At 50.6% G+C, this 23894-nt stretch overlaps 7 protein-coding genes across 7 annotated transcripts; 5 read left to right on the top strand and 2 right to left on the bottom strand.

The window, feature by feature from the left end:
- Positions 1-187: 187 nt before the first annotated feature.
- Positions 188-1178, bottom strand: ALTATR162_LOCUS3205 (uncharacterized protein; the record flags this gene model as incomplete). Its single annotated transcript, XM_043310811.1, has 5 exons — positions 188-318; positions 484-564; positions 638-1027; positions 1087-1099; positions 1158-1178. The coding sequence occupies 5 exons, from the start codon at positions 1176-1178 to the stop codon at positions 188-190; spliced, it is 636 nt and encodes a 211-aa protein (XP_043166746.1).
- Positions 1179-1663: 485 nt separating this feature from the next.
- Positions 1664-5017, top strand: ALTATR162_LOCUS3204 (uncharacterized protein; the record flags this gene model as incomplete). Its single annotated transcript, XM_043310810.1, has 4 exons — positions 1664-1796; positions 1984-4043; positions 4091-4509; positions 4561-5017. 4 exons carry the CDS (start codon positions 1664-1666, stop codon positions 5015-5017), a joined length of 3069 nt encoding a protein of 1022 aa, XP_043166745.1.
- Positions 5018-5370: 353 nt separating this feature from the next.
- Positions 5371-7406, bottom strand: ALTATR162_LOCUS3203 (uncharacterized protein; the record flags this gene model as incomplete). The annotated part of the gene is made up of 3 exons (XM_043310809.1): positions 5371-6428; positions 6479-7337; positions 7386-7406. The coding sequence occupies 3 exons, from the start codon at positions 7404-7406 to the stop codon at positions 5371-5373; spliced, it is 1938 nt and encodes a 645-aa protein (XP_043166744.1).
- Positions 7407-9138: 1732 nt separating this feature from the next.
- On the top strand, positions 9139-10487 carry ALTATR162_LOCUS3202 (uncharacterized protein; the record flags this gene model as incomplete). The annotated part of the gene is made up of 3 exons (XM_043310808.1): positions 9139-9309; positions 9359-9373; positions 9423-10487. 3 exons carry the CDS (start codon positions 9139-9141, stop codon positions 10485-10487), a joined length of 1251 nt encoding a protein of 416 aa, XP_043166743.1.
- A 3442-nt stretch (positions 10488-13929) lies between these two features.
- On the top strand, positions 13930-15016 carry ALTATR162_LOCUS3201 (uncharacterized protein; the record flags this gene model as incomplete). The annotated part of the gene is made up of 2 exons (XM_043310807.1): positions 13930-14121; positions 14177-15016. The coding sequence occupies 2 exons, from the start codon at positions 13930-13932 to the stop codon at positions 15014-15016; spliced, it is 1032 nt and encodes a 343-aa protein (XP_043166742.1).
- A 494-nt stretch (positions 15017-15510) lies between these two features.
- Positions 15511-17058, top strand: ALTATR162_LOCUS3200 (uncharacterized protein; the record flags this gene model as incomplete). The annotated part of the gene is made up of 3 exons (XM_043310806.1): positions 15511-16456; positions 16521-16796; positions 16847-17058. 3 exons carry the CDS (start codon positions 15511-15513, stop codon positions 17056-17058), a joined length of 1434 nt encoding a protein of 477 aa, XP_043166741.1.
- Positions 17059-17941: 883 nt separating this feature from the next.
- Positions 17942-22351, top strand: ALTATR162_LOCUS3199 (uncharacterized protein; the record flags this gene model as incomplete). Its single annotated transcript, XM_043310805.1, has 2 exons — positions 17942-21264; positions 21547-22351. 2 exons carry the CDS (start codon positions 17942-17944, stop codon positions 22349-22351), a joined length of 4128 nt encoding a protein of 1375 aa, XP_043166740.1.
- Between the last annotated feature and the right edge of the window lie 1543 nt (positions 22352-23894).

The following is a 23894-nucleotide window of genomic DNA, read 5'->3' as shown; positions in this document are numbered from 1 at the left end:
CTGGACGCCAAGTTTGGGCATTTGCATCATATCGTCTTGTATCCCGCGCGTTAAACGTGAAGCATATTGTATCGTAGTCCTGCTCGCTATATCCGAGCTTCCCCCTTCGCTGCTTCGCCAAAACATGCATTGTAACCCGGCGCAAACAGATTGTAGGTGAAGGATACTTGTGGATTTTCGTTGTCGTCTAGCAGCATCCCTTCTTCTGCTCCGCGTCGGCCGACTTACTGATCTCGAGAACCTTGCGGTCGTTGCCAAGGACGGGACCGCTGCCTTCGCCTTGGTCGAGGGCTTTGCTTGAGACGATGCGGTAAATTTCTGGGGAGGTGTTAGCAGCGGCTCATCTGAACGACATTTGCGGCTGGAGTGACAATAAAAGTGGCGGTGTAAACACATGTCCCCTTGGACCACTCAAGGTCACTTGAAGCTTTGCGCCAACCACTATTGTCGCTACTATGCGTTGTGGATAGGGGACTGACGTACCTGTGAGAATGTTCTGGAAGGCAAGCTCGACGTTGCTGGCGTCCAAGGCGGACGTCTCGATGAAGGAAAGGTTATTCTCGCCTACCGAGAGTATTAGCACACATCCCGAAGACTGTCTATACAACCGCCAATGTCGCAGAATTGGTACACGTACTTGCAAACTGCTTGGCCTCCTCTGTTGGCACTGCCCGCAGATGCCTCAAATCGCTCTTGTTACCCACGAGCATGATGACGATGTTGGAGTCAGCATGGTCGCGTAGCTCCTTCAGCCACCTCGTCACATTCTCGTATGTCTGGTGCTTGCTGATGTCGTAGACAAGCAGAGCGCCGACTGCGCCACGGTAGTATGCGGAGGTGATGGCACGGTATCGCTCCTGGCCTGCGGTATCCCAAATCTGGGCCTTGATGGTCTTGGCGTCGACTTGGATGGATCGGGTTGCGAATTCGACGCCGATGGTCGACTTGGAGTCGAGGTTGAACTCGTTGCGCGTGAACCGGCTCAACAGGTTGGATTTACCGACACCAGAGTCTCCGATGAGCACCACTGCGGGGGTTAGCGGGCGACAAGGCCAGGAAAAGTAAGGTGGGGGGACAGGTAGGTACCCTTGAAAAGGAACTATTTACACTATCGTCAGTATGCAACAACGTAGGGCCACTGTCGTACGGAGACTCACGTCATATTCGTCGTTCGCCATTGTTGCGGTAGGTGGGGAAGTGGCAGATGGGCGGGTGGAAGTCTCAGTTGATGTATCGGCGAGATTTGTGAAAGCAGAGCCTGGAGAGCTTTGGGGTATCAAGGCAAGCAAAAAAGCTTGGGGTCAGGTCGTCGTGGTAGTGGACAAGTGCGCTATCTCGCTGCCTCGAGGAGTCGCTGCTCCACCGTCAAAGCACCAGCCAGCACCCCAGGAGCGAACGAGCCCATGCCTTCTTAGGTAAGCGAGACGCTAGTCTCCGCGCCCTCACTCGAACCAACACCTCCATGCCTGCTTGCACCGCCGCAAACACTTTGCCTTGCGACGACTAGACCCAGTTACTCTCTGACTTTCTATTGCATTCCGAATGACAACAGCAATCCCGCGCGTATGCGGAGAAAGAACTCACACGTTGTATCAACATCCCGCTACTGCTCTCAACCAATCAGAACCTCGCGTCTTCACCCGCCTCCATAGCTTCCCACAGAATGTCACTGCGCTCTGATGAAGATATTGAGGGGGGCGAATATGATGTGGAATGTATCCTAGCCGAGCAGTGGCGAGGCTCCTGGGATGTACAGCCCTTCGGTGCGGGCATTAAATACTTGACCAAGTGGGAGGGTTATCCACTTGAGGAGTAAGTTTGTCACTTACTATCATTGAATCAAGCTAACCAGCTTGAAAGATGTAAGCATTCCACCCTCGTCTTTAACACCTCTATATTTCCCTCTGCTAAACAGCACCTACCTGTGCTCTTTTACCTTTCCAGGTGAACAAACGTCCATCGCATATTTCTAACATTATCTAGGCACTTGGGAACCAGCAGTCAACTTCAACGACGTCTCGACACAACCTGAAGAGCCCTCAAGCACCACCGCACTGGAATTATGGAACGAAAAGAAAGCGAAAACTAGCAGAGCTGACTTCAGGAAGCTATGCGACAGAAACATAGCAAGATATGAGGCAGCGCTTAACAACCAACATGAGGTGTCGCCTCTGGAAGGTGCTCTTGTAGATAGAGAAGCTGCAGACTCCAGTCAAATCAACCACTTATTTGTGGACAGTTCTACTACGGACAACGCGGAGCTATTCGCCAGACAGCCTCCAAAAGCGCGCAAGCCTCCCGTGGTGCAGTCAGAATCCTCTTCTTCTGAAGGAGAGTTGACAGATGACTCATTGGTGGCAGAAATGGCTACGACGTCGAGCAAGACAAAGCGTACGTCCACCGATGCAGAAGACTCTAATACTGGGCGTCGAGCAATTCAAAAGTCAGCTCAGTCACCCCGTACTCCATTGAAGCGTGCTGCGACCACGCCGAACCCGAAGTCAGTCACGACATCGAGCTTGGCAAAACCTGCGCAAAGTAAAGAACTGCGTAGGATTTCACTGCCGCAAGCAGATTCAGGTCCCCGAAATGAGCAAATTGAAACAGTCTCCACCCAACGAAGGGCAAGTGACACTATTGGACTTACAGACGCTGCTACGGGTAGTGCTTCCGCCACGCATAACACTATACGACCCGTTAGCACAACCTCAGGTACTGCAAAGCGACCAGTCTTTTTTGTGACACAAACTAGTTCTAGTAAGACCACATCCAGCCTAGGAAAGAGTAGTGGTATCAGGATAGTAAACGAACATAAACTCCAACCTCGTCAAACTTCTGCCTTGTTAAAGAAAACTCGCTTCCAAACATTACGTCGACAGGGAGAGGCAGATAAGAGGTCTCGTAGGGAGGGTACACCTGATATTGGGGCTCTCAAATTCGTTAATGGCCCATCTGATGCCGTTGTTTTGAATTTACAGGCACCACGCAATGATCCATACGCTCGTCGTGAAGCTGGCCATAGGCGTGTCATCGCAGAAGAGCCCCGAGACGACGCGCCTCTAGGGCGAGAGTCTACTGACAGGAACATACCTTTGGAACCCTGGGAGTTTCACAAAGTTCCCCAGGTATGCTATCAATGGAGACTTAGCAATAACTGCACAAAAACCGCGAGGGAATGCCGCTTCATGCATAGGCATAAGGATGACAAGGGCCGCGATTATCCTGTAGCGGATGTGCAAGGTTGGGTACCTGGAAAATATCGTAGCCCACCACTCACATGTCCGTTTTGGCTTAATGGGCCAAAAGGTTGCAAGAAGTCTGCCGAAGACTGTCAGTTTGCGCACGAAAATACCGGATTGACGAAACATAGCGACCCCACAATGGGTGATGTGCGAATTGACAGTGGTCGGCAGCCAAAGCATGATGATAGCATAGAAAATCCGCTCAGAGACAAGAAGACTATGAAGTCTCTGAGACCAGATCAGCTTACATGCTGGTTCTGGAGCAAAGGCCGGTGTCGGAAAACAGAAGAGGATTGTGCTTACCAGCACAGAAATACTGGCATTATCGCAGATGGGCCATATGATGCTCATCAGACGTCCGTTTCTGTGTCAAATGTGCCTGACGATATGGATGTCGACCATACCATCCAGCCGCATACGACCGATGAAGCAACACGTACGCCTACTCCCGTATTATCCGAACAACCGCAACAGTTCTCATTCCAGCCACCACCTCCGGCTCCACCTCCACCCATCAGAAATGAGGTCGAGATTCTATGCAACCAATTGCAAGCAAACGGAGGCTCAGTTTGCAGACTCGATTTTGAGGATATGTTTGCGAGTAATGATGGCGAGGAACCTGGCAATCTGCTAGAAAGTAGAGCTTTTCTAATGTACCATCCCAAAGACCATTTCGAAGACTTGGAAATCATCACTCGATGGTTGTTATTGCACCATGTCCAGGTTGCTAGTACGAGCTATCAGGGTGCATGGGCGGTTTTCCAGCAGCAAATCCTACAAGGAGGTTCGGGCATCATCATTGTACGTAATTCAGACTTTGTAAGACACACGAATGCTAACTATACCAGGCACATCCGGACGTTGAGTACTTCACAGCATTTCCAGGTTTTGGCAAAATTCTCCGCAGGGATGTGCGTGTTTGGTCGGTCGGACTTCAGCCAAGTCCTGAGTACGACCCTGCTTTGACGAATATTCCTCCTGTGCTCCGATATGAGCGCATTGAAATCTTTCCAGTTGGTGGATTCATTTACATCACGGAAGAAGTCTTTGAGACACAGCCACGACTTGCTTTACAGATCATCAAGCTCTTCTTCGCAAAGATTACAAATCTGAAGAAGCTTGCAGGTCCATTGGCTCCGTGGCAAGAGGTCGATGATGCCAGCTTGTTCTGGCGTCTATGCGTTCGCCCGGAGTTGATGGAGTATCTATTGCAGAAATGCGAAGACCATGCGATAGATTTGGACGCTGGAAACGCTGACATACAGAGGTTCACTTACTACGCTCAACACAGCCTGATCCATTGCTAACTTTGATGCAGTTGCGCCAAGCTCTACACGCTCCTCGCCGAAACCAACTACATTGAGCAAGACGACCCAGATGTTCCACTCAACGCTGTAGCCGACAAATACCCAATCCTTTCCGAGCGCCGTATCATCGCCGAATGTGAGCCTGTAGACTACTTCAACACAGTCGCACGTAGCAAAGAAGCCGCTAACCTGAATATGATCCGTTACTACGCCGGACTGCAGGTCGACTTGCGTCGTGATTACCGCCACTTCTACGTGGTACATACGGAGCCAAATGCAGGGTATGTCCAACAGTGGAAGGACGAGATTCAAACCCTTGCCGATGTCGTCACACCCGAGCAATGCATCAAGGAGTTTATGAAGGAAGGGCTGGACAGCATGTTTGACTTTTACGAGCGCTTTATGCCAGAGAACGCAGGCTCAAAGGCAGGAGTCAAAGACGGTGACATAACAATGCGTGCAGGTTAGGGGCTTGCACACGTTAACAAGGGTCTCACAAAAACGGGCGTTGGGTGGTGGACAAAGGCTTCCAAGATGCTTTTGCAAAAATCTTCCCAGGGAACATGAAGTTATGTCGTGACTTCCTCTTCATAGATTCGACTTTATGATGGCAATTTCGCTTCTTTTCTAGGGCATTACGATACCCTTTGATAGCATACTAGATGACATGTTTAATGAGAAGAAGCATATCATCACCTGAGCAGACATACTACAAAACGACGTTGACGGGTATATCCTGGAATCCCTCTCAGTATGTAGGCAAAGCGATGGACGACAAAGGCAAAATGGGTATCATTGACTCGATTTCAGACGTAACAGAACTACTTCTTCTTTCCTTTGGTCTTGTCTACAACCTCGACCCAATTCCTATGCACGCCCCTCTTCTCCAATGCCTTCATGATAGCGTCTTTCTGAGGACCCTGAACCATGACCTCCATGACAGGGGCTTTAGGACTTGATCCTTGCAGTTTATCCACGCTCGTACTACCTGCGCACGTCTTTCTCAGTTCGTCAGCGAGCGGCTGTGGTGAGATGTAGTATGGTTCCAGCCCATGCACCTTGGTCACAGTTTTGTTGCCACTGCGCGTCTCAAGCGTGATTTGGATCTTGGGTGGTGCACCAGCTTTTGGCTTGGCGTCAGCAATATCGGCGTCGTTGCGGATGATGGCGTGGAAGGGCGAGGCGGCAGCGACCATGCGTTCAGACAGGGCGTCTCTAGGCATGGTTCCTGATGACAGCGCCGCATTGTCGGCTGCTGAGGAACCCAATAGGGCATCTGCGAGTTGGGGGTTGATGCGAATAAGACGCTTGTTCTTGGGGTCGATCAAGTTTTCCGCCTCTACGTAGGCTATGAGAAGCTGCTTTAGCTCTGCTGGCGTGTAGAGACCGCGCGGATCTGCTTTGGAGGCACTCAGGATAGGCGCTAACTTCTCCTTAGGCCGCAATACAGAGACAAGCTTTAGCCTTTGGCCAACGGAAGACTCGGCGGACAGGGATGCAGCTGGCTTGCCGTTTGTGCTCGCTGCGGCTGGGGTGTCCTTCTTCGGCAACCTGTAGGGAACGAACGACTCAACTTGGCGATCCTTGAAATCGATATCAAGTATGACGACCTCATTGCCGTCGCGGTCTTTGCACTTGACGATTTTTTGCTTGTCTAGATGCCTTATAAACTTCCTGAGGTTCTTCCAACTTGTCTTTTTGATTTGTAGCGAGGCGGTTCGCGCGGGGGTGTAGGTGGGGAGGAAGGGTTGGACGAGCATGTCCATGACGTTTGATTGCGAGAGGGGAAAGTCGAGGCCGTAAGAGGGGTGGCCCTTGTTGTGATCCATTTGGTATCGGACGCCGTACAAGAAGGCGTTCTTGAAAGCTTCATCGATTTCTAAAGCTTGTTAGCAGATGGTCGATTCAGCGAAACTAGTGAAAGCATACCCTTGGTAGTTAGCTCTTTATCCTCGAGAACATCGATGAAGTCGTTGTTGGATGGCGCATCCTCGCCTTCTACGCCCTGGGATCTCTCTGCCTGTGACCGTTCGGTCGGAGTGGCTTCGAGAGCGACACCGCCTTCGTCGTCATCTAGGTCTACGGTTGCCGTGCGTTCAGCGAGACTCGCCTCTTCGCCACTGTCGTCGTCCCAGCCCTCGAGAATATCGGGAGGCTCACTGCCGGCCTTGCCTGTTGAGCTCCAAGACCATAGTTCGTCACCTGCCCAGTGGAATGTGGATACTGCAATCCCTTTGGTACCCTGGACTTTGCCCAAGGCGCTTACGTCGATGGTGCACTCGCCTACGGCCATGGGGACTGTCGGTGCCTCGAGGCTCGCGACGGCGACGATGGCGCCTTTTGTCGCTTTCTTGGGGAAAGGCGGGCCTCGTTGTAGCCCAGGCGTCATCAGGTCGGCGCCACCTTGCATTTTCTCGACGACGACGAGTGGCGTATATAGTAGCGGGACTATGCGTGGGTTGTGCCATAGGGTGTAGACGGTAGGGTACATTTTGTCGCCAACCTTGACCCACAACACTCTCTGATCCCCGCCTGTGCCCTCATGGCTGCCTACGTATATTGTTCCTGACACCTGCTTGAGGTCGGGCCCTGCGGTGGTGGTGAAGCGCGCCGACAGCGCATTCTCGGGGAGTATGGACTTCCGTAATGCTGTCAGCCCGGCGGTCGAAGCTGTCTTGTCTTCGGGGCTCGCGTCAGTTTCTACGGGAATCTCTATGCCAAAGTCGGCGATGATCTGGTCGGCTGTCCTGCGGCGATCGCTCGACTTGAGTGGGGAGAGGGGCTTGATCTAGGGAATGTTAGTCTGAGCGGGAGTATGTGCGGAGATTATTTCTACAGTTGGTTTCTTTTTGAACATGTTGAATTGTGATGCTTCTGCTACAGTCGCTCGGCGTCGTGAGCTCGGATGAGCCTCTGCACGCTGGCCGCAAATAATGTTTGGCGCGGGCGATTGTCCATGACTTCAGCGGGGCAGCTAGCGCGTTTTCCCCATGCCATTGCCATGTGCCGCACTGGGAGGCATGCAGCATGAGTCGAAACCCCTCATGCTGACTACGCCGTTCTCATTTGGCTAAACTATGCGACAGACGTCGTGACCAACGCCACATTAGTTTTCGCAATTATCGTCATCGTCCATGCACAGAAGCTTTGTGTTGAACAATTATGCAGTACGAGGTCCACGGATGACCCAGGGACCCGGTCGTCACATTAGACTTTTGTCACCAGCTAAACTATCATAGCGGGCGAGTATCGGTTTTTCATCCCGAAGCTACTTTTTCCGTGGTTGGGCTTTCGTTGACGTCGGGAGATTAACCACACCTGGAGGCGCGTGCTGGCCTCACTTGTCGATCCTGAAACCATGACGCTCCTTAGTGGCATCCTGGTGGGCAGTTGAGATTCTGCTGTACTTGGTAAGCCGGCAGATGTCCCTCCCTTTGGCAACAACAGTATGCAAAGATGCCTTGACGTTTATAGACCATTGTCCTATTTACGCATTGCACAGCATCAGCCGCGTCTTCGGGACGGGTCCTCGCACCTCATTCAAGCTGTTCAGAGCCTCCGGATAATACCATCTCACGTCAAGTACTCCATAGCCATCTGCCGCAAGCTGAGCAGAAGGGATTACCAGTTGCGGTTGTTGTATTGTCACGTTAGACATCCCATTCGTTGCTCGTTTGGGACACGTACTTTAACCTGCTGCACCACCGTCATCCATAAAGAGCGACACTTAGTGACCGCCTGTCCCTCAAAGGAAATCAGCCTCGCACACGAAACGACTAAATGCAAGGAGATGAACAATGTAGATAGACTTCATCCCCAGATTCCAGGACACTGGCCCAGGCCACTGGCGTCAATTGCGCCCCATGTCGCTCACCCGCCCAACATCCATGCAGCTGGCAGCACTTGGCGTTGAGGTAAGCCAGTTCCGGTCAAGGCGTGCTACGCTTCAATTTTTAGCCGGCCAGGCACCATAATGCCATGTGTTTGTTGCACGGTACGCGGCTCTGTGCTAGCCATTTGCCGCATCGGCAACAGCTGGGGGTTTTTTTCTCGCACGAGCTTGCGCATCCGACCCCCATTCCATTTGGGTAGTCAGGCTGCAAACACTGCAGTGGTTCGTGGTGGCGGGACGTCAGCGAAAGACTTGCCGGGCCGGCCAATGGCTCAAGGCCTCGATGCTAACGTCGACAACGGCTGGCGTACTTCAACAAACATTTCTTGGCCGCGTGGTGCCAGTGGCCGACCGGGGTGCCACAGCCATGATTCAGTCACACTACGCCTCCCTCGGGCAAAGCACCAACACGCATGGACTCGGGCCCCCGGGGCCTCCAGGATGACCGTCGACCGTAAAGGTCATGGCGAGATGCGGAGAACTGGCGCGCCACGAGAAACGCCCAGCTGCGCCCGTTTCTTCTTGTGCTCATTCCCCATCTTTCCTCATAAGCCCGTCGTTGTCGCTCACACTCACGCCTGCCATGGTAACAGCCTTGAGGTCGACTTTGAAGCTTTTCGCGTTGTGACATCACAGCACGCTTCCTCGGCATTTGCCCCGGCTTCCGGAACCGACCATCGAAAATTCTGCGAACACCATGAGTCCCATACCCGATATGCGATGGCAGGAGCATGAAGTGGTACCCAAGCCCAGTGACCCGGAGGAACTCATACTGGAAGCATGGGCGCAGGGCTATCTGGTTGGGTCGCTCATCATTATGAGCTTCATCACGCTGGCGAACATGAGGCGAGGCGTGCTGTTGCACAAGGTTAGTAAAAACCCTCTTTAAGCAGTGACCACCGCTGACAACCATCTAGTTGATTCTACTTGAAGTGAGTCCACATTAACGCGTCTGCTTACACCCGTACTGATCAATTCCAGCTTATCCTCGGTATATGGCAAGGATTCTGGTTATTCTTCCCTAGTCCAGTCCACGCGTGGTGGCTATCCGTCGCTGCCATCTTCCTAAATGCTTCATGGTCTCTGCATAATGTCATTGCCTGGATGAAGATTAAACCCTTCCTCTCGAAACCCGTCAGCTATATATTCATCGGCACTGTAATTCTTGCTCAACCATACTGGATCGTGGAGATATACGCCAACTTCGCCTACTTCCATGGAGTCAACAAGATATTCCTGTCTACACGACCATACGAGGCGCTATGCCGTGATCCTTGGTGGATCTTCACCACCATCTATCTCTTCTGGGTCATCAAGACCCAATACGAACTGAGCCTCAAGGAAATCATCCGCATCTCGCCGCGTTTCGGTATCATGCTGTTATCCATGTTGCTCAGCATAATCTTCATCATCCTAGACATTCTTACCGTCACCAGAGCTATTGGCCTTCCAGGAGCTACAGGCATCAATCCCTTCTGGAAGTTTGCATTCGTCTTCAAGTGTCTGACAGACTCTGTGGTCCTCGATGACTTCAAGGTGGCGCTCGACCGCTTGCGAGCTTTCAGGATCAGTCGGCTGGGTAGCTTTTCGGGTGACATGAGCGACAGTCGGAGTCGCCCCGACAACAACCTCGTTGCTACATGGGAAGAGATGGAGAGGGAAGCGAATGCGCTCCAAAATGTGCGCAGCCCGGACGGCGACTACATACACCCCAGCAACTACCCATACAAACCCAAGCGCGCGCGAAGACCTCACAAAGACTCGGTCATGTTCCCCAATCAATCGGATTACCGAGATTCCAATGCTGGATTGGAGCCGGAGGATATCGTACCCAGTGCGTTGGGTGATGGTCCGATCAATGCGGCGAATGCACAACCCGTGCAAAAGAAACAACACCAGTTTATCGATGACATGGTCAATCACAACAGGAGAGATCTGGTTGCTGAGAACGACTATGCTGAGGCGATGAGGGACATGCAGCGAGATAGTGTCTCTACACCTCGTCGAATAAGCGAATCTCCCCGTCGACTCGCACCGCCGGGCTGAGTAAAGAAGGGACCTTGGAATTTTTCAACACTTAACATGTGTCGAACGACCCATCAGCAGCTGGGAACCGGCCAGCGCCGATGAGGTCGGCGCATTTACGGCTATAGACATCCCTACCCATGCGATGCACGAGCACACCAGGTGCAACCCTGATCCATGCGCTTACCACGATCGGCGCAGTGGACAGGCATGACCCCGCGAAGGCCACATACGGATTTGGACGGCGATAGAAGGATAGAAGGAGTCAGCGATACGCTATTGCGAATCGACGACAAGCGGCATGTTGATATGAAGGCGTCGTTGTGTACATGCTTGCAGGCATTGGCCAAATTGGCCAGATTTATATACCCATTTGCTTTTCATCGATAGGCCTTATGCCATATTGCATACCCAATACGAAATATACTTACACACGTATATACAAATAAAATTCCGACATCTAGCATCTTGAGGAATATGTGGTGCACCCGTTGACCTGCCCTGTCTCTTCCGCCACATGAGACACTCCGGTCTGGGAAGCACACCTTGAAGATGTTTTAGACGGTGTTTATGTATTCTCACCCTTCTCTACCCACGACCGTGGATTCGACTGTGTCAGCAACATGATGCAACGTCGACGCCTTTTTCTAATCTGCTCCGTCCCTCGGTTTCCTACTGCTTCTCCCCTAAGAAATATATTTCATGTTTATATGGCGGTCATGCGAAGGCCTTGTTTCTAGCCTCATGGACTGTTATAGTACTGCAGCAATTGATTTTGGTTTCGGGCGTAGTTGAGGCAGGGACGAAGCTGGCATTGTAGTTTTGGAGATCATTCGTAGCCATGCGTCGGATTTGGATTTGGATTTGATTGACGACGGCGCAATATCGTGTGAATGCAGCTCAAGAGGATGTTGCGAAATTTCCAAGAGATGAATGATTCGTTTTCATCTTCTATGATGTGTTGGCCTCTATTATCGTGTGCTTTCTCAGACGTCTTTTTACGATTCATCAGTGTGCGAGGCTGACGTTGACTCTCCCTTAGTATAAGGACCCTTCTTCCATATCAGCTCACAGTTACTAGGCCGTTCTCCTTGGCCAATCTCGTATGTTGCGCACAAATGGCCAGTTTCGTTCGTGATTATGTTTCTTGCAGCCAAGCAAGGGCTCCAATGCATGCTATCGACGAATTGTGGAGCTTTGGAACCAACCTTCGTTCCACAGCAATACTCTACAGCTGTCGCGTCGTAACCAACTCCAAGTTGACAGAAAGCTACCCCCATGAACTGGGCGCCCCCCTTGGCCCATGACTCCCACCGTATACTTAATCTCACTGCAAAGACGTTCTTCCTATTAAGCCCGAATATCAAATAGCAGACACTGATGGGTTGCCCTTCGTAGATGAACCTAAGTCGACGGTCTCCAATCCAGTCACTAAAGACCGGCGGCCACGAGCTTGAGAGCGTATATCCTGCTTCATCAATCAATGAAACGCCCATGATGAATCTAGATCGCGATGCCAATCTCCAAAAACTTGAGACAGTTTCCCAGCTTGCGCTCCAGTCGGACAAAAGGCTTTCCCAGGATATGCTCGTGGTAGCAAAGACAGAATTGTAACCTCCATCACTAATATATATCAGTTTCCTTCTAGCGGTTCGATTTAAGCGTCCCCAGGGGCTTTTTTGGAAGTTGCGGATAGGTGGGCAACCGCCAGCTCGCTCGAAGACGTTTTTGTTTCCCCCAAAATCCTGCTTGAGTACAATTCCAATGCCAATATGCCTGCCTTTACTCTGCTCTGCTTCTATGATACCTAACCAAATCTTGTTTCGTGGTTCGATAAGCACCATGAAAAGCTCAATATGTAAGCCACGTCCAGTCACGGTGGTATGTGCCCCTGACAATAGTCGTATGTGGTAAATGTTCTCCCTCGGATATTCCAGAAATGCTGCTGGCAATCGTGCAAGACACGAACGATGATGCATATAGGGAAGGTTGTATCCCCAAGCCAGGAGACTTATGTCATCGGAACCGCTCAAGACGGCCTCTTGGAGCCGAATGAAAGCTTTTTCTCCTTCTCCGTACAACAACGGCATATTGATATCCAACAGGCCTAGCAAGCAATATGCCTCGTCCTCTACACGAGTAGTATTTCGTCCCGCCATCCATGAAAGTTTGCATGCTGCTGATATTTGGGAAAGATTCTCAAAAGTACCGAAGATGTACTCGGGGATGGACGTAATATCTTCCAAGAGATTAATCCACTCTCTATCAAGAGTATAGTTGAGAGAGATGGGAGAAATCAGCGTCCAATTGCTGTCGTAGAAATCGATTCGTTCTGGGGCTAGTAGCTCCTGTAAAGTCCATCCTCTAGTAAACCATCGACTCTTTCGAAAGGCAGAACCATGCTCGTAAACGTCCGATCCAGATGGAACATCCTGTAGGTAGGCATAGCACACCTCAGCACTCTCGTACCAGCGGAACATGGAGTTGATAGCTTCCGAAAGTTCCGCACTGCTCGTCTTATCAATACAGCAGGTATCGACCCATACCCAGAGCAGCTGGTCCTTGATTGCCTGTTGACAGCATCCTTCGATCTTGGCATAGCCTTCTTTCTGCTGGTGTCCTTCTCTTGACAGATCTTGAAAAGTGACTTCTTCTTGTCCCAAGTATGCGAGAGGATTGCGTACGGAGGGATTGCGTCACCAAAAAACTCCTCCAGCTGCCGGGTATCGACATTGAGCAGTCTCATGGCTTGGATGTCGCACGCACTGACGAGGCTGAGGGCGCCTTTGCATAACGTGTCTTTTGCGACTGAGATCTACGATTCCATAAAGAAATGTGAAGCCACCGTACGGTGATCACTTTGAAGAGATGAAGTGGTATTTCGAAGCGGAGATACGTGTGTATGAGTTCTGTGTAAGTCAAGACTAGGAGAATGGATGGGTAGTCGGCCTGGAGGGAAGCGCGCTTATGGCTGCGTCGATGTTCAGCCGCAGCCACAAGCGTCGCGCATCTTCATTCGACTTTTCATGACCAACATAACGACTGTCACAGCTGATGACTATCAACAAGAGGAAACAGTAGTCGTAGTGGTATCTGGAAACAAGCACGTATGGATCTTACAGTGACAGAAGCGGTTGTAACGTAAGTCTGTACTGTGTCACATGCGCTGGGCGAAGTGAATACAGGCTGCTGACCAGGTACAGTCTAAGTCGCTGAGCTGGACGACTATGTGTTGAGCCTACCTAGAGGGTAGGTAAGTTGCGAATCGATAAAGCGGATCAGCATTTGTCCCGCATGCTGTTCTAGCGCGGAACATTCCGAGCCTCGGCTCGCAATTGGAAAATGCACCTGAACCTTTGCAAGGGATGATGAGGCGTCATATGCTGACGCTTGGTGTACAAAAACGTGTCCTATCCCTCCCGTCGCCTCATCATATCCATAGCCGCGTCCTGGTATGGTCACCATGGCGCAGACGGTTAGCATCGTCGTTGCGGGCGCATCGATGGCAGCACTCGCGTCACAACCCGCGCTGAGAGGCAATCTGACGGCTATGCTAGCCAAATGGACAGGCTACAACGCGCCTGGAGGTGTCTGGAGGATAGCTGCGATTCTTCTCGCATTGGCGAACCTCAAGAATCTGCCATTCGTCTGGCATGTACGTGTTGAGCGGAATAGGAGCACACACGACTTCAAGCTGACAACATCCATAGCTGCGCTTCATCCGTGCCTTCTTCTACCAACTGTATCTCCAACCGACCCCAATTCCTCCGCATGCGCTCTTCCAACCGATCATAACCTCGACCCGTACCACGCTCCTTGAAACAGACTACAACATGCACAAGTCGAATAGCACATACTTTAGCGACATGGACATATCTCGTACCCATCTCTTCACCGCGCTCATTCGAAATGGCATTAGGAAGAACAGCCGCCTATATGGCGCCAAGAAAAATGCAGTAGCAGGAGCAGTAGGCGCCACAGAAGGTACACGGGGCAAGCATATGATTGCCCTAGGAGGCATAAGCTGTCTGTTCAAGAAGGAGATCTTGCCGTACAAGAAGTATGAGATGTGGACAAGACTTCTTTGTTGGGACAGGAAGTGGTTCTATCTAGTCACACATCTTGTCAAGCCTGGTGTAGGACAACCCGAGAGCTGGACACTGCAGCCTTGGAAGAAGTCCAAAGGCACCAAGGACGCTGACCCTGAGAAGCTGAAGGGCGCCGTATATGCAACCGCGATTGCGAAGTATGTGATCAAAAGAGGCAGGATCACAGTCCCTCCAGAACAGGCACTGATAGACGCTGATATGGTACCAACGAAGCCAGAGGGTTGGATTTATCAAGGGCTCGCACACGAGGAGAATGAAGCGAATGGTGATGTTCTACCCAAGGCTGTAGAAGCGAAGGATTGGAACTGGGACGTTATCGAGGCGGAACGACTCAGAGGCTTGAAGGTGGCGGAGAACTTTGCGGCCATGGACGGCATGCATGAGTTCTTCGATGGCGGAAAAGATGGTGTTTTGGGGGAATACGCGGATTTGTTGTACTGATTGAAACTGATTTATTGAAGTAGAGCTTGATACCCTAGATCTGGGAGTAGATTTGGAATACAATACAGAACAGCGAGGGCAAGGTGAACACGTACTGTGGACAGCGGCTACATATCATGATGTTTTCACATGTAATCTTCTCACCTACGTTCACATTCGTTACAACCACTAGCAGAGACAATGTACTCCAGGGAACGCACAGGGAACGCTAGCGTCGCGCTAAGCCACTGGCGTACCCCGGGGCTGCGCCGCCTTTCCCAGCCAACCTCGAGTGCTGCGTTTGACAATCACCGGTCACCACATGCAGCGGGTCAGTTATGGGGCCGTGGTGCCACCTGCTGGTTCAGCCTTGTGGCTTTCAACCTTTGATGCTTCTATGCGATTAACTGAATCCACTGACCAGCAGGGCGCAGGTTTTCCAGAGACACTCACACCAAACTCACCATCTTCTTCTGGGACTACGACATATCCGTTTAACAGAAGCTTCAGCAGTCATGGCCGCAACGTCAAGCGTTACTGCAATAGGAGGTCCTGACATGGCTTACATTGGGGAGCTTTACGAAAACATATCTCGACACCCACCGGGCATAGGTGCCAGGAAGCTACTTGTCGAACACTACATGTCAGTCGGTAACGAATGGTTGGAAGGTGCATTAGACGAGGCAAAGAAGCTGCAGGGTTTAGCCCCAACAGATCCAGACGTCGCCGAGTTCCTAAAGGTTCTCGAGAAGAAGCCAGAGCCTCCAGGGCCTAAGAAAGCAGCTGAAGTAACGTCCACGTCTTTGACACAATCACAGCGACAGAATATCAACAACGCTCGATACAAGGCCAGACCGATATCGAAACACGAATCCAACCGCCCAGGCTTGACCTTAGGAAAGCCAGTCGGCGACTTGGACGATTCGCAACGAGACCTGGTCACTGGATACCGAAATATACGTGCAAAAGCAATGCACGTATTCTCTAACATGCTACGTCTACAGGCACTCCAGAAGAAGGCCGGTTTACCCCAATCGAAAAATCTCGCTAAAGTGCATGCTATGGCAGATGGAGATAATGGTACCACCTGCGTTGGGATGCGGCCGCCTGGAAGTGCTCGTTCTGTGGCGCGCAACGTCCGGGACAACTCAGAGGAGGCCACGAACCTGGTCATACTAGACCTAGAAGACATGATCAGATGGATACGCGCGCCGTATGGCACACCTTCAGGTGCTAGTATTGACTCCATCCGTGATGCTCTTGTCACACGTCGAAGAGCAATTGAGTCTGTGCTTCCTGACGAGCTAAAGATCTATTGCGAGCTTGGCTTCATGCACGTTGAGCATGAGCACCTCGAAAGAAACTACGTCAATGACGAGACTATGTACGGAGATGAGGTCAAAGACATCCCAAGAGAGGACTTCTACGTGACTGAAGACAACTATGCGTGGTCGATGGATGGTACGTAACTTCCATGTACGAACTGCACACGAGACGTATGCTGACTTCATATACCCAACTCTAGAACTTGTCCAGGCTATACAGGCAAATAGCGGTGTACTTCGCAATCCTCTAAGCAGAGAGATGTTCACCCCAAAGGATGTTAAGGGAATCCTACTGCATCCGTCAGGACAATCTCTAGCCGCTCTACATGTCGAGCAGCATGCAATGTCTAAAGGTGTGCGGAGTGAGACGATCGAGCAGATGGAAAAGCTCTCCACGATATTGCTAGCAGATCAAACTAGCGATACGTTCCCCAGCCGCAAAGCAGTAGACGAATTTCTGCTTTATGTTGCAACTCGTAAGTCTTTTCTCGAGACAATGGCGTTCGATTGATTAACATGGTGACAGTACCGGAACTTGAGCAGAAAGCGATAGAAGGCCTTAGATGTCCCGCAAAAGACTCCCATACCGGACAATCTTATGACTGGTCCATTGGCGAGGCAGTGAAGGATGCAAAGGGCAACCTTGTATGTTTTCACAAAACGGGCGACTTCATCAAGCAAGCCGCTGCACACTTGCGGAAGAACCGTAGCGTTGCCCCCAGACACCGACGAAGGTAACTGTTCAATTATGTGACAGCTGCTAGCAGTTTCATCGGCTCAACCATCGATTCTCTGGGTGTTTCGCGATAGCGGTCTACTTCCTTTTGTGGTATACGAGTTTCATAATGGCTGCAAGTGGCTGCAAAGATCCGGGCTGTGGTCAGACACATCACATGGGTGAATCCTTTCGATGCTCCTTTAAGTAATGGCCTTGCGTATGAAGATGTTTTGTGGTTGGATGATGCCGGTTTCTGGCGCAGCACTCTAGGATCCTTAGATCATACAGCCCACAAGGCATCCTTACACCCCACATGCTAGGTCCACTCTTCGAAGTGCCTTTCGCCAGTGATCCCTTACATTGGATTTTCATGTTCATTTACTCGCTAACCGTTGTCTAGTACCGCGGTTAGCCTACACAATCGCCATGGCCCTAACTGCTTCAGGAGCCGGTGAAGGTACTTTTGGTACAAGCCACCCTGTTCAGCCTTGTGCGCAGCCACGGAATCTCCGTCTTCCGCAGTAACAGGCCACCCAACACATGAACTTCATACACGATTGCATATGCGCTTTTGCAGTTACGCCCAAAAATGGGTCTTCAAGATTCGATGTTCGTCCTTACTCATCAGCCGTAAGTCTGTTGGTTGTACCTCCTCGAACACAACCAAACATCTTGCTACTCTAGACCTCGCTAGTCTCATATTGCCCCAAAGAAAGCACAGTGGGTTACAAATTCCGAGCGCATCACCTTTGATGGTTACAATTCGCTCGAATGTTCTCGTGCTTCTTTCCCGGTTACCAGATCCTATGATTACTTCGATACGGACATTCCGAGCGACTCTTTTCCCGAACTCACCCTAGCATCCTCTAACTACACATCGTCATTTGAAGGTCTATGAGAAGCATGGACGCCGCAATCATCCTTCCTACTACAGCCGAACGATGCACCGACAAACGCCCACGTATGTCATGGGCCAAGAGGCCAATCCCTTTGAAGAATTCGGTATTCTTCAAGAAGGCCAAACACGGTCAAGAATGGCATGAAGAGGTGGAGGGCACTGCTGGGCGACTGCACCCCTCAGATCCTCAATTCCCGTGGGGTTTCGTCCGTAACCACACCGATACCTATCTCAAGAAGAAAGGCAAAATTAGTCAGGAAGAAGCAGATGTAAGACTGTCAAAACTGGTTCAGATGCATCGGGCGAGAGATGTTGCCATAGCCTCTGTAGCGCATGCTATGACGGCGCAAAGCCTGAGCCTGCTGCTGCTTGCTGAAACGAATGTCATGTATGGAAGTTACTGGGGCCTCGACACTTGGCTACAGAGCTTGATAGCTGCAAATGAAGGCAATCCCGCCTCAACAACACATTTGGAGGCACAATGGGCACGCTTACTTCTACCTTATGCCACTGTCGGTCCTAGCGCAGCCGGCTACTACCTGAAGGGCGTAACTCAGGCCCTGAAAGAATTCGAACCCCGGAACATGCAGAATGACCTTTATAAATTCGCGGCACTATTAGGGAGATCTATAAAGGATTACGCGGCGCAGTTGGAAGGCCTCCGGTTGACAAGTGATTGGGTCGCAGCTAAGGAGGCAGTAGACTGGATGACGAAACTGGATACATTGTCAACTCTGGATTTATCAGGTTCACTGCGCATAGAAACTATCTTCGACGAGCAATTCCCAGCCTGGAGGATGTGGGCTTCTTGGAGACCAGACGTTGATCGTATTACCCACCTCTCCAAGCTAAGAAGCACATGGACGTCGACTATTATCGATATATTAGCCCTGGAAGGACCTGACCTGATTACGGGTACCGAAAGGACTTTACGTCAAGGATTGATAGCGGATTACAGCGAACAACGAAGATGGATACATTACCGTGGTCTGGTGATCGAAGTTCCCGAGCTTACGAGAGTATGCTTAGCGGCCGTTCTAGGGAGACTTGTGCGAGGCTTGGACACGGTTTCCACCTCGATACCCGAGAGTGAAAGCCTCTTCAGCCTTTTCCGATCGTTGACAATCGGCCGAACAATTACCAAGAGCGGCTTAGACCTTTTCGATGCCTCGTTGGAGATCACCTCTACATCTAAAAACGATTCCTTTACCGCTATCCGCGAGTTGTGGTCTGAGAAACAGCAAATCAGTGGAATTCATGTTACATCCCTTCAGAAGCTTCTTAGTATCCTCGAAGAACCGCAAGCGACGACTTTCCGCGAACTGTTCCTCCAAGACTGGCTCTTCTATGGCTTTGAGAATTGTTTTCGCGAGTGCCAATCTGTAATACGGGAGCAGATCAACACCCCTGTTTGGCTACGTCTACTCCTCGAGCTACACACATTCTGTACTGCCGTGAAAGCATCTGTACACATATTTCCGCAGCTGAGGCCCGAGTTCCAAGCAAAGATACAGGAATGGCCGAGCGAGAAACGGATGACATCAATCAAGGAGATATATATCGCGGCCCAGAACGTACGTTTAGATGAAGCGCAGACAAGGAACCCATTCGTTTGGATTGACCCTGATATCCCATCTGAATCCATATTATCAACATCCAGTCCACAAGACAAGTGGGGGCGACACTCACTAGAACTACTGATCGAGAAACATTGTCTCAATCACCTACTCAATATGGATGCGACTAGTAATACTGTTGACCGAGCGTTGCGTGACATCCTGGACGTATGGGAGAACACTATAGAAGGAGTGGACGACAGTGACCGGCGCATGCTCGCAATCCTTGTTTCGAGAGACATCGGTGACTCTGCTGCCCATCGCTGCGAGTGCATTTACGAGCTCGCGATAGACCTTGGCTTAGGTCAGCAATCTACGTCCATTAGAAATATGGTACGTATCGTTCGGGTGGCGGAGAATGATTCACGGCAAGCCATCATTGCCTTGGCAAACATTCTAGTCACGCGAAAAGGCTGCACGCAGTGTTGGAGAGCTCTCCTATACAGATGGCTAGATCAGGATGACAAGTTTGAAGTGGTACACGGTACTGCCCTCGTCGATCACCTGATCCAAGCGATGGACACCAGAACTTGGCTCTCTTTCATGCAGTCGCTCGAGACGCTCTTCAACGATCTGATATCCTACCACACTGGAGAGCATGCATTACCATCACTATTGCAGCCTCAGCTTCTTTCTTGGGTATCGAGGGTGGATAAGTTCAGTCGCACCTTGACAACGCTTGAGGATTTGGGTGGTAATCCAGTCGCAGTACGCTCGATTCTTTCTTCTAGCACAGAACCACAGAGAACAGAGAATCTTGCTATACTTTCTTGTCTTGAAAAGGCTGAAGGTAAGCCATCCGAGGCGATCATACAAAGAATCATCATATGGGTATCTGGCAGGAGATCGGACTTGCACGAGGTCAAGGAATGTTTGCACAAACTACTTGACGCAACTCACGAGACCATACTGGCATGTCAAGAGATTTACGATGCAAAATCCGGCTTCCTGGATATACCCGGCCTTCCTACCCATGAACAGGCTGGTCTCCGTAAAATCTTCGAGAGAGATCATGTCTTCTACGATGGCACCTGCGAACGATACAAATCCACTCTACAAGCAGACTCCTCCACCCTCAGCAGCGGAACCCCACATTCGCAGCATACCATTGCCAAAAAAAGATATGACATCCCACTGGCAGTCGCTGAGGTCATGGTCGCTGGCTGGATCCAAGACGATGATGTGAAACCGGAGACGAAGACTGTCATTGACTGCTTCGCTCGGTTACTCAATTTGGAGGTATACGGCGGTAAGATACCGGAGACAGAACTTCTCAAAGCAACAGCGTTCTGGGACGGCATCGAAGCAGAGATTATGCGAGAAGCTGATCGCCTCGAGTTGCTGAAGAGAACGCTCAAAACGAAAGATCCTGTGGGTACCACATTGTTACTCGAAGAGTACAATGTACCTGATACTAGCCTGCTGGAGGATGAGATACTTGAACTGCCTGCCGGTGTTATTGATTTAGTCGAACTGATAGGGGACGACGAGGTTGAGATGAGCTTCTCACTCGCTTCGCATACCGAGCTACAACGAAGCGCAATGGGTGTACCAAGCGCAGCAAATAACCTTCTCATACGATTATGTCTCGATCCATATGGGAATACGCCGCCAAGGTTCTGCACACACTACGACAGTGACACTGATCTTGAGACTACTCAACATCTCCCATGGGTTTGCCATGAGACGTCTAAAGTGCCACACGAGCATGTGTGCTTTTCACCGCAAAGTGCTTTCATATGGCAGCTTAACAGATTCATTTTTAGGCACATTATTAGCCGTGATGTAACGATAGCAGGGTTTTATTCCGGCATTCAAAATACCATCAGAGAAATGGGCCGTATATGTATCTGCTGTGGAGCAGATCACAAGGCGGAGAATACGCAGTTGCGACGATCTACGCCATGCAGTCTTGTCGCATGTGCACAGCTATGGTAAGGCAACATCAAATACGAAGCGGTAGATGGAACGTTTACTAACCAAGATCAACCCAGGTATTCCCTTCCGCTGGAAATCCGCATACCCGAAATCCGAACGGACATCTTCACCGTCGACATGCTCCTATCCTCCGTGTACAATGCAGCTTGTACGGGCACCCTAAACCTCCTCCCAGGCTGCCCCATAGGCAGGGCCAGCTCCATCAAAACAATCCTCAACGCCTTGCCCAAGCTCTCTATCATCCGCGATGCAGTCCAAATTTCCAGCGTCCTGGCTAAATACCACGCCGATGCCGAGAAGCTCATCTCGTGGGCTTGTACGCAATTTCGAGGCTACATAACTACGGCGAGCGGGTTATGTAGGATCAAGAACTTGCCAAAAGGGACCCATCAATTCGTGCTTGCGAATGCGAGTCCGGGACTGGAAAGTACATACTTGTCCCGCCTACCCAAGTCGTCTTCGGAAACTACAGTACTCTTCCATGGCACGTCACTCGACCGCCTCCCCGCAATCCTCGCCCAGGGTCTCATTGTCTGCTCTGGCACATCTCTGGAACGCACCGGCGCCGTACATGGCAAGGGTATCTATTTGTCCGATGACCCCGCATTTTCATTTAGTTACTCAACCATTAATTCGAGTTGGAGAAACAGTGCGCTTCCCAGTATGCGACTCATGCTTGGATGCGAGGTTGTTGGGAAAGGAAGCAGTGTTACGCATGGGATTCATGTTGTGAAGGATGCGGGGAGTGTAATGGTGAGGTATATCTTCTTGTTTCCACACAATGCTGTAGCACCTGTCGCGAATCATGTTGTTACGGCTATGGGGAGTGCGATGACGGCGTTGAGGACGGGCGTTGTGTAGGGTGGGGATTGTGGAGGCGAGATTGACTATACTCAGGCCTTTCACTTCGACCCGTCTAATAATACGAAGGGGGTTTGAAAATAGCGAAAAACTTTTCTTCTAATATTACTCACTCGTTCGTATAAGTTTGATGGCATTCTAGACAAAAATGGTGTTGTGGTGAATTTTCTTTCTAGTTGCTGTTCGGTCGGAAAAGGTGGTTTTAGCGAAGTGGACGAACCATACTACCTCGACACTAACAGCACCTCTCCACACTGACCGGCAGAAACGGCGTACTACATACTGAACGGTTGATTCCACAATAATTAGAATTTTAGTTAGTTCTTTCGTAGTTCAGAAGCTACTAGGGTCTATGTTAGAGAGTGGAGGATGTGCGGAGGCATGCGAGGCTAGGCATCATATGGTGTGAAATTGAATACCCGACTATGACAATTTGATAAAGAGGCTCCGTTATATTTTCTGTTTTGCAATATGAAATCTTGTTATATCGAGGTTTTGTGAGATGGGATAGGTTGAACACGACGCTCGGCATATAAAGCGGGAGTGGCGGTACAGTACTCGTTGATTGGTCATATATATGAGCACTGCTCAGGTGTAACATCTGTGATGGACACACATCAATCTGAAATAGTACTTTCCACTATATTTCCTTTATTCGAGATGGTAGGTACCAAGGTCTTGAGATCAAACTATTTTTTGGTCATTAGCGAGATTGGAGAATAATCGCCCAGTAAAAAACGAGAATCGCCTCCTATAAGTGTGCCAGAGACATCAAGCAGCGCAAAGTAACACATGATGTGGTGTAATTAAGAAAAGGAATAAGACGCGGTGGCCAAGATGATGCACAGACAGGAGATATATGTTGTGTGGTACACGGTCTCCGCCGAGGCTATTCTCCGCACAGAGACACTTGGCAGCGGAGGACAAATACATGTAATCTGCTGACATGCTGTTGAGCAAGGAGAAGCAAGGCATGTACTACCGAATGCTGGGCTTGGCTTCCCCACGGAGGTGGACTATCTGTATTCTGGGGTGACTGCATTGCTAGTTGGGATCATTCAGTGGGTAGTCTGCGTTCATACCAAGACGACGGTGACGTGGCCCCCGAAGCAATGTCACGAAAGTCTATATCCACATGGGACTGGTGTATAGTATCTAATCACCAACGACTGCAGTCTCAGGTAGGTTACATGGTCTCATGAGAGTCGAGGGTTGAAAGTCCACGGCTCGGATAGTCCCGCGAGGGTAGCCAAGGTCATGTCAGAAATCCCGCACTCAAGTGCAGCGCTTGGAGAGGCTGGGCGTAGTTTGCCTAAAGTAAAATGCGGCTGGTGAACGATAATGACCCGGACACAGACTGGATAGGTAGGTGCCCAGGCGGAGAAGAGGAGATGCGCACAGCGGACACATTTCGATCGCCGGAGGGAGGTGGGTGTGCTCAACGCCAAGGATGATCTACACAGATCCGTCTGACGCAAAATTGATCTGCTGCTTGGCGGGCCATAAAAAACCATTCTTGAAGTACAACGATGATTAGATTATC

The sequence above is a fragment of the Alternaria atra genome (assembly GCF_907166805.1).
Source record: "Alternaria atra isolate CS162 genome assembly, contig: 22, whole genome shotgun sequence".
In the NCBI taxonomy this organism is placed as follows: Eukaryota; Fungi; Ascomycota; class Dothideomycetes; order Pleosporales; family Pleosporaceae; genus Alternaria; species Alternaria atra.
This window is presented reverse-complemented; position numbering and strand designations above follow the sequence as displayed.